Below are 20319 nucleotides of genomic sequence, written 5' to 3' on the forward strand. Positions count from 1 at the left end.
CGAATGGGTGGAATTGTTAGGAGGCCTTTGGTTGAGCGGAGGTTTCGTTGCGTTGTATGGAGTTTGATCGTTGTACCTAGCCAGTCATTTTGTTCTTCGTGTATTAGTTTGTGTAGTATGGTCAGTATTTTGTACTCAATTCGGTATTTTAATGGGAGCCAATGTAGAGATATAAGAATAGGAGTAATATGTTCGTGTTTTTTTTGTTCCTGTTAGGATTCTGGCGGCTATATTTTGTAAAATTTGGTGTGGAAGGATGATGGAGTGGTAAGCCAAATAATGAGTTACAATAGTCCAAGTTGATGAAGATGAGAAGTTGTAGTACTGTTCTGAAGTCATCTGGGGTTAGGAAAGGTTTTAGCCGTCTTAATGTTAGTTTGAGACTAATACTGTACAAATCTCACTAATCATGTAAATTCCACAGGCAGATTAATGTTCCCAAGATGTCAGAACCATGAAAATACATTTTCCTATTGTGTAGACAGATTGTCTCAAGACCAGTGGGTTTATGCTCCCTTGCCAGCAGATGGAGACGGAGTAAGCTGACATCACAGTATATAATAACCCTGCAGTGACCCCAGCCTGCCAGTATTTTCCGTCTCCCTATGGGGATTGCTTTGAGCTTTTTGAAAGGAGAAATTTGAAATTCTCAATTCAGGAAAAGAAAGCCCTGCTCTCCTGCAGTGATACCTAAAGTTCCCTTCCCCAGTTGAGAATTCCTGAGGCGATTTCCATGGTTCCTCAGAGGTGTGCCTTAGTCCAGTAGCTGGGTTTCCTGATGTGGACTAAGCTGGTAGTTCAGATGAAAGGCAGCGCATGCAGGAGGCCAAGCGCAGCAATGATGGCAGATGCCCTCTCCTCCCACAGCCTTCATCAGAGACAGAGTTTTCAGGACTTCCTCAGGTCTCTGTTTTCAGCACGCCGTGCTGACATTAGGTCCCGTCCCGTTGGGGAACTGGGCAGCCTGGGCTAGGCCCCGCACTTAAGCTTTTTTCTTGCATGCCACATGGTAGGCTGCAGCAGCCGTTTTGATGCGCTTTTGTGTATGTTCTGCTGCCCTCTATAGGTCATTGGTATGCGCAGTATGTCTGCTCTGCTCACGCATTGAGCGTTTGGTGTTGGGACACGCTTTTCACGCGCACAAACTTTTTTATGCACTTGGCACATAGGTTGTGGGTGCAATCTGCTGCGCTTTCTTCTAGGGGCTTATTTTTTGGGCGCATTTCATTTTTGAGCGCGAGCCGTTCCGATGCACTTTTACCACAGCGATGGTGCCAGTAAGCAAGAAGCCTAAGATTCTTCCTATTTGTGTTGCCTATCATATTAGGGCTTCTCAGCCTGACTTGTCTTCTAACTTGTGTCAGCGCTGTTCAGATGCTCAAGGAGAGTTGTTTTCCTCGGATTTTGCTAAGCCTAGCTCTTCCCATTCCGATGATGGATTGGTCACGGCCTTGACTGGAGGGACACCAGATCTTGGTTCTTCCTTGACTGGCTTCTTTGCTGGCAAGGGCAGTTCTGTAGGACCAGCGGCAGTTCTGTAGGACCAGCTCCAGTTCCTTCTGGGCTTGGTCTGGACCTGGCTGCTTTTTCTTGGGTGGAATTTTTTCAAGGCTTACAAGCCTTTCTTCAGGCGCAGTCCTCCACTTCCCCTATTTCTGTCCGGTTGGACACTCAGCCAGTGGCTCCTCCCTTTTCCAGTTCTGTGCTTAAGTGCCGGGGCTCGCCTCGGCACCCTCTGGTGCTCCCATCAGGAATCCGGATGGCACTGATGATTAGGTTGATCCTGATTCCCTGGAAGATGGGGAGATTCCTCTAGGACTGGAACCGTATCAAATCATGTTGCGGTTCTTTCATAGAGATGAACTGCTGTTCCTGATTTCCCAGACTTTGAAACAGCTGGGTGTTCCTGGTTCGGATGCTATGTCAGAGCCAAGTAAGAATCCCATTTTGGTTTCCTTACTTAAAGCCTCTTGTTTTTCCCCAGTGATTGATGGTATCCAGGAATTGATTGATCTAGAATGGGATGCTCCAGGGGCAAATTTTAAAGGGAGTTGGACATTGGAAGGCCTGTACCCCTGCACCTGGCTTTGAGAGAGCGTTTTCCCAAACTGGATGCTCTGGTATGTGTTGTATCTAAGGGGACGACTATCCTCATTGAAGGATGTACATGATAGAACATAAGAACATGAAGGATTGAGGCTATTTTTAAGTAAGCCTTTGAGACAGTTGCCTCCTGTTGCACCCTAGTGGCGAGATCTTGTCTCTTTCTCTCTCAGGAGGCTGAAGAGTTTGGAGGGAATTCCAGAGCAGTTATGGAGCCTGCTGCCGCCTTTTTAGCAGATGTAGGCTGTGATTTGGTCTGTACCTCAGCAAGAGTGGCTTTGGTGATAGTGACCAAACGTCAATTCTGGTTGCAAAATTGGTCAGCTGATACAGCTTTCAAAGCCAATCTTAAGATGCCCTTTAAAGGCTCGCCTTTGTTTGGGAGCAAGTTGGAGAAACTGGCCAGTAAGTGGGGCACGTGTCCGGTGCCTCGGTTGCTGGAGGATAAGAAACAGTTACAGCGCCCCTTTGGTATGAGTGATCATTTCCGGGGTTCCATGTGTTTTCAGTGAACTCGGCCTTTCAGTAGGTTTCATGCCTTTCATCCCCGGCAGCCTAAGAGAGGAGTGGGCTCGGGTGTTGGACCTTTCTTTTTTTATTTTAATTCTTTATTTATTGTTTCAAATAATAACAGCAAATAAGTTAACACTAAATTTCCAGGACTGACTATAACAAGTTCTATCGGAAACAATTTCATGAAATAACACAAAGTCAACTTCCTATCATCCATTAATTTTCATTAGGAAATTAGAAGTGCAATCTAATATATTTGAACGAAACACACATAGAAACAAGCATTGTCTAGACCCTTTCTTATACATTTTCTATACCGGTCATTAATTTTCAAGAAGGTTTTTTTAGGTCAATTGGATAAAAAAATAGATAATTACATCCATTCACTCTTATACTGTATTTGCATGGATACAAGAGTTTTAAACAGCCTCCTTTTTCTAATACTTTCTCCCTATATTGAAGGAAAATTTTCCTTCGAGTCTGTGTAATTTTAATAAGATCGGGAAAGATCCAGACTTTCTGACCATAGAAAGTATTTGTTCTATTCCGGAAAAAGGATCTCATAATATTATCTTTATCCGTTGAGAAGGATAATTGAACCAACAGTGTTCCCCTTATTTTTATATCTAATTCATCTTGAGATTTCTGAAGTAAATCTGAAATATCTATCGATCTAGTCTCATTCTCCAATACTTTATCACTTAATTCTTTTTGTTCTTGTTCTACCAGCTTATTCTTATCCTCCAAGTAGAAAGTGCTTACTATAACCGGTAAACATTTCTCTGGTATTTTTAATATTTGTAATAAATAATTCCTAAATAATTTCATAGGATTTAATTTCTTTATAATTGGAAAATTATTAACTCTTAAATTTAATGATCTTACCATATTTTCCAACTTTTCTAATCTTTTACTCACATCTTCACTCTCAACAATCTGTTTCGTTTGAATTTTTTCTACCTGAGTGGTTTTTTTTCTCTATTTTATCTACTGCCTCTTTTTGCTTTTCTAATTCAGCTGTATTTACTACTGAAGAATTAGAGGTTCTCATTACTATTTCGGTCAATTTATTTATAGATGAATCTAATTTCACTAAGCAGCTCCATAGACTTTCCATAGTTATATTATCTGGTTTAAACATTAAAGTATTAGGTTTAATAACTACTTCTATATTATCTTTGGATGGATTACTCATTTTTGGTGTACTTGAATTAATGGGCAACACGGTTGGACTTTGTAGTAAACTTAATCGTATATCTTCACATGGCCTATGCTCTATAACCTGCAAGTCAGTAGATTGACTTTCTTTTTCTCCTTGTATCTCCAAGAAACTCATCTCACCCTCCTGACTAACCCATGGGTTTTTTTTGGGCCACCTGACCCTCGCTCCCAGGGGGCATTGGTGGAGCCGGTGCCCCTGGGCTCAAAGATATTTCATTGACCAAAGAAGAAACACCTCGTTCTGATGTATCTTCTATTGCAGTCTGCCCTATAGGGGAATTTTGGGGATCTAACCAATCCAGTACTGTTTTTTGTCTGGCCTCTACCGATGCCACCTCACTAAGAGGCCTTAATTTAGCTTTCCTTTTTGTGTGTGGCATTTCCAGGAAATATATATCAAAAAGCAGTCTGGTGTTTACAATGCTTAAAAATCAGAAAATCCAGTATACCTTTAAATATCACTTCTATGGAGCCGAGAGGTAGAGAAAAGCTTATTGCTGCAATTTATAAGAAGATATAATTACCCCTTGAGTCCTAGTCCTCCAAACGAATTCCCAACGAAGGCCCAGCAAAGCCCTGCTTAGCCGCGCGCCAGCTCTGCTGCGCGCCGCTGCAATACTGGAATTTAAACGTCCCGTCCCCCTCGGGCAGGAAATAGAAGCGGTAGGTAGAGAATTTGGCCATCAGGGCAAGCCACCGCTTACCCCCGGGAAACCGCTTTAGTCAAAGAAAAGTAAAAAAACACTGAGACTCTCCTCCCAGCTCGGGGCTCGAAACAGCAGTGCAGAAATTTAAACGTCCCGTCCGGGTCCGCCTCCGCCTCCTTCAGGCCACACCCCCCCTCGGGCAGGAAATAGAAGCGGTAGGTAGAGAATTCAGCCGTCGGGGCAAGCCACCACTTACCCCCGGGAAACCGCTTCAGTCAAAGAAAAGAAAAAAAGCACAGACTCTCCTCCCAGCTCAGGGGTGTTGGACCTTTCTGAGCTTCCCAATAAAGGTTTGCCAACCCACCTTCCAGAACAGGAAATAGGGGGACATCCCTCGCTCTCTTATCGGAGGTGGGTTGAGATCACGTTGGACCAGTGGGTCCTGGAGGTGACACGTGAAGGGTATGCAGTTAAATTTCGCAGTATTCCTCAGCATGTGTTCATGATGTTCTGCAGGGAGTGACAAGGGAAGCAGGCAGTGGAGTTCACCCTTCAAAGGCTTCTCAGAATGAGAGCTGTGGTTCCAGTACCCACATCTCAAAGTATGGGGCAATATTCCATTTATTTTGTTGTGCCCAAGAAGGGGGGCTCCTTCCGTCCCATCTTGGATCCCAAGAGGGTCAACCATCACTTGAAGGTGACTCATTTTCGAATGGAAACATTACGCTCTGTAATAATGGTGGTGCAGTCAGGGGAATTTCTGACTTCCTTGGATCTGTCAGATCCAAGACCTTCATATTCCTATCTGATTGGAACACCAACGCTTTCTACGCTTTGCAATGTTGGGGTGCCATTATCAGTTTCAGGCACTGTCTTTTTTTGGTCTAGCCACTGCTCCCAGAATATTTTCCAAGCTTATAGTGGTGGTAGCGGTGGCCTTGCGAAAGAAGGAATCCTGGTGCACCCATATTTGGATGACTGGCTGATTCAAGCCAAGTCTCAGGAAGAGAGCCATCTGATGACACACAAGATGATTTCCTTATTGCAGGAGCTCAGTTGGGTGGTGAATCTGACCAAGGGCAATCTTCAACCATTCCAGTCTTTGGAGTATCTGGCGGTCCGGTTCAACATGGGACAGGACAGAAGTTTCCTACCGAAAGTTCGGATCCAGAGATTGACGTCTCAAGTGTCAGTTGATGAAGGCCACTCGCCCGACAGTGTGGTCCTACCTACAGGTACTCGACTTGATGGCAGCTACCCTGGAAGTGGTGCTGTGGACAAGGGCGCATATGCATCCTCTTCAGCGCGCTATGCTATCTCATTGGAACCTGCAGTCTCAGGATTATGCAGTTCGGTTCCACTTGTCGATGGAAATCTGCTCCAGCCTCCAGTGGTGGTTGAAGGAGGCTCATTTGAGAAAGGGAGTTCCCTTGTCCTCTCTGGCCTGGTTGGTACCCACAATAGATGCGAGTCTTCATGGTTGGAGGGCTCATTGTCTGGAGTTGCCAGAGAGTCCTGCTGGAACATCAATGCCTAGAGGCCCGGTTGGTACAGCTAGCATGCTTGCAGTTCAGCCACAGACTGCGGAATCAAGCGGTTCTTGTGATGTCAGATAGCATGATGACCGTGGCCTTTATCAATCGCCAGGTCCTCAGCAAGTGTCGCAGGAAATAAACCTGCTGTGATGGAATGGTTGAAAGGTCATCTGCAGATGATCTTGACCTCTCATATTGCAGGAAAAGACAACATAAGAACGGACTTACTCAGCAGGGAGATTCTGGACCCAGGAGAGTGGGTGTTGTCAGCTAAGGCATTTCAGCTGATTGTGGATTGCTGGGGCCTTCTGTTCCTGGACCTGCTGGCGATTTCTTGAAATGTGAAGGTTCCTCACATTTCTACAGTTGGAGGAGAGATCCATGGTCCCTGGGAATAGATGCTCTTGTACAGATCTGGCTGGAAGATTGATTGCTTTATGCCTTTCCTCTGTGGCCGTTGCTGGGAAAGATAATTCGCAAGATCGAAGGCCACAGGGGACTAGTACTCCTGGTAGTGCCAGACTGGCCTAGGCATATGTGGTATGCAGATCTGCAACAACTCCTGGTGGACGCTCCCCTTAGTCTTCCACTGCACATGGATCTGCTTCAGCAGGGACCAGTTCTTCACGAGGAACTGATCGATTCTGTCTTATAGTTTGGCCCTTGAGAGGGCTCGCCAGTTAAAGCATAGTTATTTCTTTGCAGTAATTGCCACTTTACTCCGTGCTCGCAAGTTCTACATTTCCTTGGCTTAGTGCGGGTTTGGAGAGGGTTTGAGGCCTGGTGTGAGGAGCGGGGTATTCTTCCTTGTTCAGTAAAGACTCATCTAATTCTGGATTTTTTTGCAGGATGGATTGAACTCTTATGAAGTTGGTCTTGAGACCAGACTTGGACAGTTGTAGAAGATATCCAAGCAGTTGCTGTGTGGAGCAAGAGAGAGGATCTAGAGCTTTCTGCTCACATCACACAGCACATCTACTCTGCTTAAATCTGTAGGGCTTTCTAGTGGAAGCCTTTCTTGAAACTAAAAACATAATTCAAGGGGTTGAAAATTCAGTCTCTCAACATCCGAATGGTGAGCGATGGAGACAACGCTGGGATATTGCAGCGTGTATTGGCCCTGAGAGATGAGATCTGGAGATGTCCATCAGGGAACCAGATGGGGACATCTCCCTCAAGCGTGGAAACCAGATATCTCTTCTCCAAAAGGGGGGCTTTGAAAATCATGATGCCCCCCCCCCCTCTAAGCTTCAAGAGAACCTTTGCTTCTAGAGGGATTGGAGGATATCTATACATCAGTCCTTGCTCCAATCTAGGGCAAAGGAATCCGAGGCTAGTTTAGTGTGTACCCACTGCCTGGAACAAGAGTGGGACCTTCCATTACAAGGGGACGTGAACTGAAATACCTTGGTGTGTCCCAGCGTTGGAAAATCTGATCGCTGAACCTCTGAGGGACCACTCATAGGGTTGCAAGGACCAACTTAGTTTGTCTATGAGAACATTCTCCATTCCCACCAGGTACAAGACCTAGAGCATCATCCCCTGAGAGTTTGCCAGTCCCACAGTTGGACATTCTCCTGACACAGAAGATATGAGCCCATACCTCCATGCTTTTTGATGTAGTACATCCCTACTTGGTTGTCCATCTGGACAAGGATAATTTTGATGGCTGACACCGTGAGCATATCCTTTAGAGCATAGCAGAACCCCTGGAGTTCCTGGAAATGTATTTGATATAACTTCTCTTGGGCACAACACAAGGTCTGGGTGCAGACCCCATCTTCATGAGGACAGTTTAGACTGGAGAAATTTGGAAGGAAATTATTCTAACCAGATTGGAATTGTCCCACCACCAGGACAGGGAATCCCTGATCCTAGATGCTGTCCTGAATGGCCTATAACCACTGAGACCACAATGTTCATTGGACTCTTCTCATGTGGTGATGTGCCATGCGAGTGACATTTACTTTTGAGACCATGAGACGCGGCAGCTTCAACATATGCCATTCTGATATCTGCTGACTCATCTGAATCTCTTCCACTGCAAACATCATGGTGTCAGCCAACTGTTGAGGAAGAAAGGCCTTTGCCTGAGTTGTCTAGCAGAGTTCCAATAAACTTCAATTGAGGTAATTGGAATATTTGACAATGAACCCTAGCAACTCCAACACCCAGTCAAACTCATCAATTCCTCAGCTCCTGCCTGAAGGTTTTGACCAGCCAGTCATCTATATAGGGATGTACCCACATCCCTAGTTTGTGTAAGTGTGCCACCACCAAGGCTAGGCATTTTGTGAAGATGTGGGGCAGATCCTAGCTCAAAAGGCAGAATGCAGTACTGAAGGTGACAAATCTGAGATATTTCATCTGACCTGGGAAAATCTCTGTGCATGTAAGTATCCTTTAGATTGAGAAAGCATAGCCAATCCCCTTTTTGAAGAGATGCCCATGGAAACCATCTTGAAATTCTTTTATTTTTTTATTTTTTTTGAAGACTTTGTTTAAGGCTGTTAGGTCTAGGATAGGATGGAATCCCCCAGTTTTCTTTGGAATCAGGAAATATTTGGAGTAAAATCCCACCCTCTCTGCCTTGGTAGAACCATTCTGGCCATTAAGAGGGTGGAAAGCTCCTTATAGAAGCAGTTCCTAATGTGACTAGTGATCAGCTGGGGTCTGGAGGCCGATTAGCAGGATATTTCATCTGTATTCACTTCTAATAATGTTGAGGACTCAATATCCAAGGTTACACTGGGCCACCAGTTTACATAAAACCTTAGCCTCCCCTCAAGTGGAAGGTCCTCTGGCAAGGGTACCAGGATCCTGGCTCCGTTCGCTGTGTTCCAATCAAATCGTCATCCCAGATGTTGACTGGGTTGGTGACTGGAGCTTATGTGCCCTCTATTGTGTAGAATGGGCACAGGGGTTCTGCTATATACAGCACAGAGAGGGCAGAGGATAGTGTCTCCTCTGCCCTGGCTTCGGATACCTCCTGGAAGAAGAGACTGGGTTCTGTGTGCCAGTGGAGAGCTACTGGAGCATTGCACAGTGATCTCTGATTTGTGGAAATGCAGCCTTCACTCTATTTCCAAAGAGATTCTTTCCTGTGCATGGCATATTGGCAGGTCTTTCCTGTAATTGTGGGCGGAGATCTGAGGCCTGTGACAGGCCAAGTCTGTGGGCCCCAATCCCTTAGGCAGAGAATCTCAATGCTGTTTCAAAAATATCTAAGTTGAACAGACCACATGTTTGTTTTTTTCCACTTTAACCCTTTGTCCATCAGCGACTGAAGGGTTTCTTCCTGCTTTTGAGGAAGCTGCTTGGGCGTCACCTGCTTCAGTATGTTCCACATGTAGAGCTGGTAGGAGGCTATGCAGGTTTTGAGCATAGCTCCCTGAATCACTTTTCTCCCAATAGTATCCAGGGCCCTAGAATCTCTCCCCTGGGGCACCAAGGAGTAGGGTTCTAGACCTCTTGGCCTTTTTGAGAGTAGATTTGACCACTACAGATTGGTGTGGCAAATGCCACTTGTCAAATCAGGGAGTTTTTTGGATGCAAAATATTGCATCTACCTTCTAATTGAGGGAAACCAGAGAGAGGTTTTCCCACATCCTCATCTGTACCCTCCTGAAGGATCTCATAATCTGGAACTGCCACAATCTCTTTAAAGGGCTCCACAACCTGGAGGATATCCAGCATCTTGGTTCTGGACGGCTCCTCCATCTGTAATGTAAATAGAATGACCTCAGCTATTTTCCTTACAAATCCTGCGGGGGAGAGGCCCTCAGTGCCTTCTCTTTGGTATAGTAGAAGGGTCTGAAGGGAACTTTAACACCTCCTCTTCAGAGGCATCTGCAGAGTCATAGCCGTAGCCTCAAGAGTTACTCACAGTGGTCTACTGGAGTTGAGGGCACCCTTGGTGCTCAATCCCCAGGCACAGTCTCAGGACTGGTGCACTTGTCTGTTTTGGGCCTGGATCCCAAGAAGATTTGATGGCCCAGGGAAGCTTCCTCCCCCAGGCAGCTGAAGATCAGCAATAGGGAGGCAACCGTTGATCCCAGCGCCCCTTCAGGCATCAGTGTTAGATTTGGCACGGGCATCATTGCTGTGCATTGCTGCTGAGTACCTCAAGGAAATTGAGCAGAGGCTCAAGGAGTAATAGCGCCTGCCTATTAGATTTCAGGAAAAAATTTATTGGACGTTCATTCAGTAAAAAAGCTTTGGATATGTGAGAGATGTGAATGTACTTTTGCAGTGGCTAGTCCAGAGCTTTGGAATAACGTGCCTGATGAAGTTAGATCTGAATATTGTATAAAGTCTTTTAAGAAAACGGTTAAAGGCTAGCTTTAAATATGACTGAATCCTGTTAAGTAGTTAGCCTGACACACTTGACTACGTTAACAATTTATTTGTTATGATGTAGTCAAAGACAATTGAGTGCATGATTAGCAATTTCTCAATCAGATTTTCCTACTAGTATTTTATGTGAGTATCTTAATACAGTAGATCATGGCATGATGCCTCTCCCTTCAGTTTTATTTTTTATATGAGTACCCAATGCTGCAGATTAGTTTCTCCCAGAAGGAACAGGCCTGATTGTAATATGCTGGCATGCATATTGATTTTATTTTTTAGTCTTGATGTTGTATTTTAATGTTTTGGTTTTATATATAATGATTATGAATGTTTATGTACATCACCTAAGAAAAGCTTGATAGGCAATTTTATAAATCCAATAAATAAATTGTTTACCAGAATTCTGGACTACATTTGGTAGAGGAGAAAAATCATGCAAACTAGCAAATGTAGTGCAGGAGTGGCCAACCTTTTACACACATAGAGCCAAGAAATTAGAATGCAGATTATCGTAGATCCTCATGTTTTCAATAGAGAAGTGTAGGTGGGGAGAGGAGACTATCCCCTTCCAACAGCGCCTCTCCCGCTGCTCATCTTGTCCCTACTGGTTTCTCTCAGTCCTCTTCTCTTCCCGGCAGTCTATCAATTTGCCTACCAGTCTCTCTCAATCCCCCAACCCTGTCCCCTTGCTAGTCAGTCTCTCTCAATCACATCTTGTTCCCGCTAGTCTTTTAATCCCATCTACCATGTCCTCTCAAATCTTTCAGTTCCCCCAACCTGTCCCCACCAGTCTCTCTCTATCTCATCCTATCACCTTTCAATCCTCCCAAGTCTTTCTCAGTTTCCACACCCTGTTCCCCACCAGTATCGCTCTGTCCCCCCACTTATCTCTGATCAGCATCTCCCTCTTTCTCTCCTAATGCTCTGCCCAATGTCTCTTTTCTTCTCTCTCTCAGTATTTCTCAGTCCACCATCCTGTTCCTACCAGTGTCTTGCTTGGTAGTCCCAGCATAACATTCCCCAAACCCCACAAGAATGAGACGGTGGCTCTGCAGCTCCAACGTTAACATTTGCCTCCGCACCACTTGTGCTACTGTACTCTCACACCCTCATTCTCTGTCCACCACCAGTATCTCCCCTACCCTACTCCCTCTTGTTCTCTCTCTCTTTCTGACCCCTCCTTTCCAGTGCCCTCTCTGGTTCTCTTGCATACACCCTCCACCATTGCCCACTCATAATTCCTATAACCCCCCCAAGCATTGCCTCTCTCTCCTCTGGCATGTCTTGAATCCTTCCCCCTTCTAATCAGCATCTCTAGCTCTCACCCCTTCTGGTTCGGTTATCTTCCCTTTCCCCATTTACCTCATCTAGCTCGCTCTCACCCTTCTACCTTCACTACCTATGATGGTCACCCCCTCATTACCACGTCTGCCCCACCCTGACACCACTTTATTTCATCCTCCCCCAATCACCACTGCTGCCTTACCTGCACACACACACATACCCTCCCTGCTGGCTTTCTCACACTCCTCTCTCTGTTCTTTTGAAACCCTTCTATCCCCATCCCCGGGTTCCTTCACGTTCCCTCCACATGACTCATATAACACCCTAGCACATCTCTCTCTCCCTCCCTCTGTTTCTCTTACCCAAGCTCTGCTCACAACTGTTGCAGAACAGGTGGCTGCATGGATCTTGGGGAGGATTAATGTGCCAGATGGTCCAGTTTGCATTGCTGACTTCAGGGAAATGAGGAAGAAAACAATATCAGCCCCCATCTTCCCCCTTCCCCACAGCATAAGCTCCTCCTCCTCCAGTCCCCACCCATTGTAGCATTAATCCTTTTTCAGAACACTGCCCCCAGAAGCATTCAGCCCCTCTTGCACTGCATTTCCTTCAAGCATTCACACCCCTCACATCTTCAACATTCACTTTCTTTCTCATGCCACAAATTATTCTTTCCTGACTTGAGCTTTGGGTAACTCCCTCCTCCCCACTGCTTTCAGCTGAATCCCAAGTCTTGGGAGCAAAGTGAGCCTCTGGGTCTGTTGTGTATACTCCATCCCACTCCCCCTCCAGACAGCAAACCAGATAAGAGCTCTCTACTCCAGGCAGCAGGTGGGGTGGGGGCAGTGCTCCCTCTCTAAGGAGTGACTAGGTGTGTGTGCAAATTTGTTTCTTGGAGCAACAAATTTTGAGCGCCAGTATTGGTGTTTCATTTCTGTAAATAGCACAAAGAAAAATAAGCATGTGAGCGACCTTGTAAAACCTGTGAGCGATGATCCGAAATGTATGAGCCATTGCTCATGCGCTGAGGTTAGAGGGAACTATGGGTGGGGGTTGGACAAGATGGTGAAGGCTGAAATGGGGAGCTGACTGGAACCATCCTGTCAGCTCCAGCCTCGCCTCCCTCCTGTCATCCAGTGCTGCTGCTTGCACATAGAGGATTGGGGGGGGGGGGGGGGGAATCTGGGATGAGAAGACAACACCCTTTGATCCATGCTCCAGCCCTCTTTTCTGTCTCTGCAGCAATCAGCAGCACCGGTGAGGAGGGTGGAGATAGGGAGGTGGCTGGAGCAGAATGGTTCTTCTCTGTTCTATTGTGTGTGCTTCCTGTTCTAGCCCCACCCCTCCTGTCCCCTGTGGTACTACTCAGTTGCTATGTGGCCAGGAGGACAAGAGCTGTGTTTTGCACATGAAAGAGTCACAGATTTTCACCCCTGTCATAGTGAAACTGATTATCCAGTCTGTTTTAGAAGGGAAATTACCTTTCTTTTTGGATTAGAATTTGATAATTTAGTAGATAATTTAAAGATAATAGTGGTTAATTATCTTTTATTTTGGTGGGGAGGGCGTTGTTTATCCTGGTAAAATTGTAGCCAAGTGTGCTGTCATTGTGGCCTTTCATTTCTTTCAGACTGGGAGCATCCCTCTGCTGTAATCGAGCATATGCATTCTACGTCATGCTGACTTAGGATTGACCTCCTTGTTGTACTACAGTCAAAAGAAAAAAACCAGAGTAAGCAATTTTAATATCCCATGTTCTTCTCAAAACAGAAAAACATATGCAGCATCTTGGATTGGCAGTGATTTTACTAGAAGACTGCAGGAAATTCTAATGAAAACTCCCCATAGTGATGACTATTAATTTGTGGTCACAGACATGAGATTTTCACTTTTTAAGCATACAGTGACTTGGTATTGCTAAATAAAATGGTGAAAACTTCACCCTGCCTCTTCTCAGCATGAGATCTGTTTGATATAAGCAGATTAAAATGACCCTCTCTTGATAAATCACTCTGTAAAAATTAGGTCTCTGAGGTTGCCTTTCAGCCTTTTTTTTTTTTTTTTTTGTTTTGCTTGCTAAAATCATCATGTTTCATCACTGCTTAGCACTTGCTTACCATCCACATTTTGGGTCTGAGCTATGAGTTGAGGATGGGTCTCTTTTTGGCCATTTCACAGAGCTTGAGAATGTTTTAATATTGGGGGAGGGAGGGGGGTGCTAATGCCCTGCTTCCCAACCTCCTGGCAGTCTCTTTGATGTAACAATTATTGCTAAAGCAGGACAATTAAATGTAAAAAAAATTTAAATCTGACTGCTTTGTGATTTCCAGTTTATATTTGATCGGGTTACTGATTACATATATACCGTATTTTTCGCTCCATAAGACACACCTAGGATTCAGAGGGGGAAAATTAACAAAAAAAAATGGTGTGCTAAACCGGCTCTGTTCCCGGGCGTGTGTGCGTCTTATGGAGCAACTTAGGGGAGTGCATAACTTTTTTTTTTTTTTTTTTTGTCCCCTTTTCGTTTTCAGGTCTGGGGAGTGCCATTTCGGTCCACTCCCCAGATCAGAAAACTTTTATCATTCTCTTTCTGTGGGGGGAAAAACAAAACCCCAATCCCAACCCTTTAAATTTAATTAACTACAACCCCCACCCTCCTGACACCCCCAAGACATGCCAAAAGTCCCTGGTGGTCCAGCGGGGGTCCGGGAGCAATCTCCTGCACGTGGGCCGTCGGCTGCCAGTAATCAAAATGGTGCCGACGGCCCTTTGCTCTTACTATGTCACAGGGGCCGACCAATGGCACCAGTAGCCCCTGTGACATAGTAAGGGCAAAGGGCCGTTGGCACCATTTTGATTGCTGGCAGCAGACTGCCCACGTGCAGGAGATCACTCCCGGACCACCAGGGACTTTTGGCAGGTCTTGGGGGAGTCAGGAGGGTGGGGGGGGGGCTGTAGTTAATTAAATTTAAAGGGTTGGGATGGGGCTTTTTTTATATTCGCTCCATAAGACGCACAAACATTCCCCCCCCCCCCCCCCCCCCCCCCCCACACACACACTTTTGGGGGAAAAAAGTCTCTCTTATGGAGCGAAAAATACGGTATATTTTTTTTCTATACATTTCATAGAAAAAATGGATTTGGAAGCTTGACATGGCTAGTTCATGGTCTGACAGCATTAGACAGAGACATGGTGTCATAAGATGAAATCTTTAAAGAATGTTATTAAGCTTTACATCCGTTCTAATGATGTTTCTCAGCCCATTTTAACATGCAGTAAAGATTTTTAAAAACATAATGTAATGACCTAAGGTACAGTGGTCTGTACCTTAGGTCATACAGTTAGGTCTGACCCCTCAATCCTATCCCCCCACAAAAACAGTGTGTTTTTGTGAGGGGATAGGATTGAGGGGTCAGAGGGAAACAGTGATTTTATCCCCTGCTTATCCTTTTCCCCAGTACCATTTGCTTGGGTGATTCAGGTAGCTTTGGCCAAAGCCTTGAAAGGTAGCCACCACTACACACATCCTGTCAGTGCTGCTTCCCTCCATGTTCATTACACAAATCTTATTCTAAACATGTTTGAGGAATAGGGCAAAACAACCCCACAAAACAGACATATTAATATTTTTAGTAATTGTGTTGCTGCTTTAAGTTGGTACAGTCTCTGTTCTGAAGACTATATACAACTCCTTTCAAAGTTTTAATTTGCTAGCACTTCATCTGTTTGTATTTTCCTCTTGTGACAGAATGAATCTTTTTTTTTGTTTATTTTTAAGTCAAATATGCTTCCATATCTTTCTTTTTTCTTTTCTTTACCCAACAGATGATGGCATCAGCAACTAAGGAGCGTACAGTGGGCAGCAGTTTTTCACCTAAAGCTGGTACCAGTAAGCGGCAACACAATCCAGTATCAACCGATGCCTCTCCAGACTCAAAGTGCCCCATCTGCTTGGACAGATTTGACAACATGTCTTACTTGGATCGCTGCTTACACAGGTTCTGCTTTCGCTGCATCCAGGAATGGTCAAAGAACAAAGCTGAGTGTCCGCTGTGTAAGCAGCCATTCCACTCTATCTTCCACAGTGTGAGGGCAGAGAATGATTTCAAAGAGTATGTTCTCAGACCTTCACAGAATGGTTCTTTTGCCAGCCCCGAGGGACACAGGTTTCGCTACCGTACCACTCTGACAAGGGAGCGCCGCACACCAATTCGCTCTCGCAGAAGTACTTCAGTGCGGCGGACTCTTTCACCACCGGATAACGGGGTTCTGTTTGAAGGTCTTGTAGGTCAAACAACCCTGCAGAGAGATGGAGGCATTCATCAAATAATTCGGCAGTTTGCCTCTAGGAGGCAGGCAAATACAGAGGGAAGGACCTCACGGCACATTGAGGAACAAGACATAATTAACTTCAGGAGGGCCCTATATCGTTCTGGAGTGCGTGTCAGAAGCATTCAGGATGGCGGGCGCTACAGGGAAATTTCTGCTGAATTTTTCCGCCGGAACCCTGCCTGTCTCCACAGACTAGTCCCGTGGCTGAAACGTGAATTGTTAGTTCTGTTTGGGGCCCATGGTTCTTTAGTCAACATTGTGCAGCACATTATCATGAGTAATGTCACACGGTATGATCTGGAGAGTCAGACGTTTGCAGAGGATCTCAAGCCTTTTTTGCTCCATCGTACTGATCATTTTTTACATGAATTCATCAGTTTTGCCCGCTGCCCCTATAACATAGATGCCTATGACTTGCATGCAAACTATGATTACCCTGCTCCTTCATATGAAGAAGGGAGCCATTCTGATTCTTCTGTTATTACAATATCTCCTGATGAAGGTGATTCTAGAGACCCAGATTTGCTTTCATCTGTGACTAGTATTGACCAGGCCCCATGGGATGATGAAACTCCAGGGCCTTCTTATTCAACTTTGGAGCCTGCTCCAACCACAGTCTCTTCTCTTGTAGATTCATCTGAAAGTTCAGATGAAGAAGGCACTAGAAATGTGGGTGCTCAAGTGGAAGTGAAAGCTGATCCAGGTGTAGTTGGTGAGGACAACACCTCTCCCTCGGATGACTGTCTCATTGTTGGCTACATTAAACCTTTAGCAGAGAGAACGCCAGAATTAGTTCAACTTTCCTCTGATTCTGAAGAGTCTCTCTATGAGGAGAAAACAGAGAATAACAAAAAACTGCAGCCACACCAGCTTACCTTTTTTAGTGATAACAGTGACAGTGGTTCATCCTCCTCCACAAGTTCCACAGCTTCTAAAGATAGGAAAATAGAAAAACCTAAACAAAAAGAGACCTCCTCCTTTTCCTCTAAGTTTAATAATTCAAGGAAAGATGAAAAGGATAAAGGTAGAAGGAGATCTGATTTGTCCTGTTCAAGGAGCTGTGTTAGAAGGTCTTCAACAAGAAGGGAAAGCAATTATACTTCAAAAAAGAGGGAAAGATCAAGAAGCCCAGACTCTATTTCACGCTTTTCCCATGCCAGAGACCACAGGAACAAGAAGAAGCATCATAGCAAAGAAAGGCACAGAAGTTCACGAAGCTGGGAGAGTGCTCGCCATAGAGACAGGAGAGACAATAATAGGTTAACAACCAGAGAGCAAAGCTTGTCTAGAAGAAGCCAGACTGTGTCCTTAACCAGTGAAAGCTCTGTATCGAGAGATGATGTCAGGTCAGGCTCTCGGAGCACTGACCATGGCAGCGAAAGGTCAAGAAGCAGGGATAGTGATTACAATTATCCAGTTGATAATTATAGAAGCACTTATCGATGGGAGTGTACCTACTTCACTAGAAACCGAGGAAGAGATAGTTTTGATCAGTCTTACAGAAGAAAGACTCGTGGAAAAAGCCTTTATCAAAGACAGTCAACTAGTCCAGAGTTTAGAACACAGTGCTATTCTGAAAGGAAAAATCCTCAAAATAAGAGGATCCATAATAAAAACAGTCAGTATTATCGGGAGAGATTCAGATCCAGGAGCCGATCCAGTAATAGATCCCGGATGACTGCTGGTGGATCTGAGAAAACACGGAGTGAAAAACCCAGTGGGAAACGGAAGTACAAAACTCGCCACTTAGAACAGGCAGACCAAGTCAATGAAACAAACCATCAAAGTGCCTTGAATTTAAAAGGGAAAGAAAACTGTCCCCTTAAATCGCAATCGGGGCATGGAAATCGCTGCAATGAGGATGACCTGACTGACAGCCGAGCCAGTAGCGAATCAAGGCACAAGAGAAAGAAAAAGACTCGGAGCTCCAGTGTTGAGATAGTTTACGAAGGAAAAACAACAGATGGTTCTCGGCATCATAAAAAAAAAAAGAAGAAGCAAAAAAAGAAACACAAACGGCATCAATCAGCCAGCTCAAAGCATACTTCCCCGGTGGTCATCACTATAGATAGTGACAGTGAAATTGAAAAGAAGGAAGACATGGAATGTGATGATGACAGTAACTGGGCATCTACTAATCTTCCAAATGAGAGCGAGACACCTGCAGTTCCAGGAGCATACCAGCGCAAAGATTCATTTGACGTGGACATCTTAGGCAAAGACAACAGTCCTGCTATGTCGGACGAAGATGTTCATACCGTCACCAGCAATATGAATTTAGAAGCTGCGACTGGGATACTGGACGACTTCCATTTCGATGAAAGTTCAGATGAGCAAACTCTTGCCATGGCAGATAGAAGTAGTGATTCTGGCATAGAAACTATTCCCACTACTGTTGAATCAGCACCAGCTGAACAGCCCAGGCCTTTTTCTTCCCCCAGGACTATATGTGAAGAGAATTTGTCAGAGAGACCACCACTTATATTAAGACTGCCAAAAAGCCTCATTGAAAAAAACTATTTGTTTGATCATTCGGGTAAAAAGACATAGCACTTTGCTTTATGGTTAGCTTTGGCTGGTTTAAGATGCTGAATCTTCTTTTTTTGAATGAAGATCTTTTTCCCCCCTTCACAAAATAATGGTGTGTTTGTTTTATTTTGTGTGTTAAGTTTTGTAAATGAGAATTTTTTGTCTTAAGAAATGTGCTAAGGACTTTAATGCATGGCTTTTTTTTGTTTGCTTGTTCTGAAGGGCTGCACTTCTCTGATGCAGCCAGTGAGCAATTTGAGAGAGTGAGACCAGGTAGGCAGAATGTGCAGAACTAGGGTCTTGCTTATTTTTAAACCTTTTTAGTGTTTTGTTTTGTTTTTTTAAATTCCTTTTAGCTTACAAAGGAGGGTGGGGAGGTATGTTATAGATGCTTCGATTGGACTGAATGGTTGCTTGTGAAATCCATTTTGAGGATAAGGGCAAATGTTATAAAAAGGCAGGAAGTAATGTGCATAGAAACAACCAATCTGTTGAATTAGTTTATTCTGTCAGCTCAGGATAGTACAGTCCATGCAAATCAAACAGATTATGTATGTTGCTGGTAGAGAAAAAAGTGGATGCACTTTTTTAAATAAAAATGTAACAGGTATAAAATGTGTTAAAAAATTTTAAAGCCACAGAATGTAAATTGTTACAAAGTAAATCTTTATATAAAAAGAGGATCATGCTTCTGTTTAAAATTCAATAACCTGTTTACCTGTGAAAGCTAAGCAGGCTTCATATGACTGAAGAATTGAACCTATTCAAAACACTATTTGGTGGTATTAAAGAAAAAGATATTTTGGGGTAGCTGAAGAAGACAAATGTGGTTGATAGGTGCTAGTTGTTTAATGCTGTGGGATGGGGGAGGGAATGTCTGTGTGTAGGAGAAGGAGAATATTATGCTTTGGCATCAGTTCACCCAATTTTACTTTTTTGGCCTCCGGAGGACAAATAGTCCAGCTAAAAACTGTTAAAAGCTGATACCCCTCACAGCCTGAAACAAAGATATTTCAAAGTATTCAGGATGAGCAGCTACCTCAAATGCTCAGTAAGCAAATATGCCTTCAGTCGTGTTCACCCTTATACATATGTGCATTTTATTTACTTCCCATAGACATCAGGCTCAAATAGACTTACACCTGCCTGATACTGATAAGTCCAGGCCAAAGAAGTGCCACAGCTGCACAGCTCCTATTTATGCATTCAAAAGTGACTTGGTACTATTAAAAGGGTTTTTTTTTATAATTCTTGTAATAAAAAAGAAAATAGGAAACAGTAACTGAAACAAAGTATGTTGTTTTACTCTTATCATATACTCCAAAAAATGTTAAAGCAGCTGAAGGATGTTATATATTTTCCGTCAATAAGCAAGGCCGAATTAGCCATTACATGTGGGCAGGGCTTAATTTGTAGACAAAAAGGAAGTAGAACTGTAGAGCAGCAGGGGAGGGGAGTGGAGCCAGGATAGGGTGTGACCTATATGATGGGTGGACCTGCCAGAGCCAGGTGGGAGCTCTTTCTGCTACACACAATCACATTCTCACATGCGCATATTATATATATTAGTGGCTAGTTGTTTAATGCTGGGGGAGGAATGTCTGCGTGTAGGAGAAGGAGAATATTATGCTTTGGGATCAGTTCACCCAAATTTACTTTTTTGGCCTCCGGAGGACAAATAGAAGTCCAGCTAAAAGTATTAGTCCCCTTTAAAAAGTCAGCAGATTTGGGTAGATTACAAATTATATTTACCCAGATTGTTCTAGACAGTGTTTGTTTGCAAGCCAATCTGCTCTTA

At 44.3% G+C, this 20319-nt stretch overlaps 1 protein-coding gene across 9 annotated transcripts in view; it reads left to right on the plus strand.

Moving 5' to 3' along the window:
- The window catches only part of TOPORS (TOP1 binding arginine/serine rich protein), a 38156-nt gene extending 18187 nt beyond the window's left edge, over positions 1 to 19969 (plus strand). For all 9 annotated transcript variants that reach the window (XM_029615618.1, XM_029615637.1, XM_029615653.1 and 6 more), the window contains 2 exons: positions 13287 to 13388; positions 15486 to 19969. In XM_029615618.1, the coding sequence (XP_029471478.1) occupies positions 15486 to 18542 (3057 nt within the window). In that variant the 5' untranslated portion in view covers positions 13287 to 13388 and the 3' untranslated portion in view covers positions 18543 to 19969. The remainder of the gene's footprint in view (positions 1 to 13286; positions 13389 to 15485) is intronic.
- The last annotated feature ends 350 nt before the right edge of the window (positions 19970 to 20319 follow it).

The sequence above is a fragment of the Rhinatrema bivittatum genome, chromosome 1 (assembly GCF_901001135.1).
Source record: "Rhinatrema bivittatum chromosome 1, aRhiBiv1.1, whole genome shotgun sequence".
In the NCBI taxonomy this organism is placed as follows: Eukaryota; Metazoa; Chordata; class Amphibia; order Gymnophiona; family Rhinatrematidae; genus Rhinatrema; species Rhinatrema bivittatum.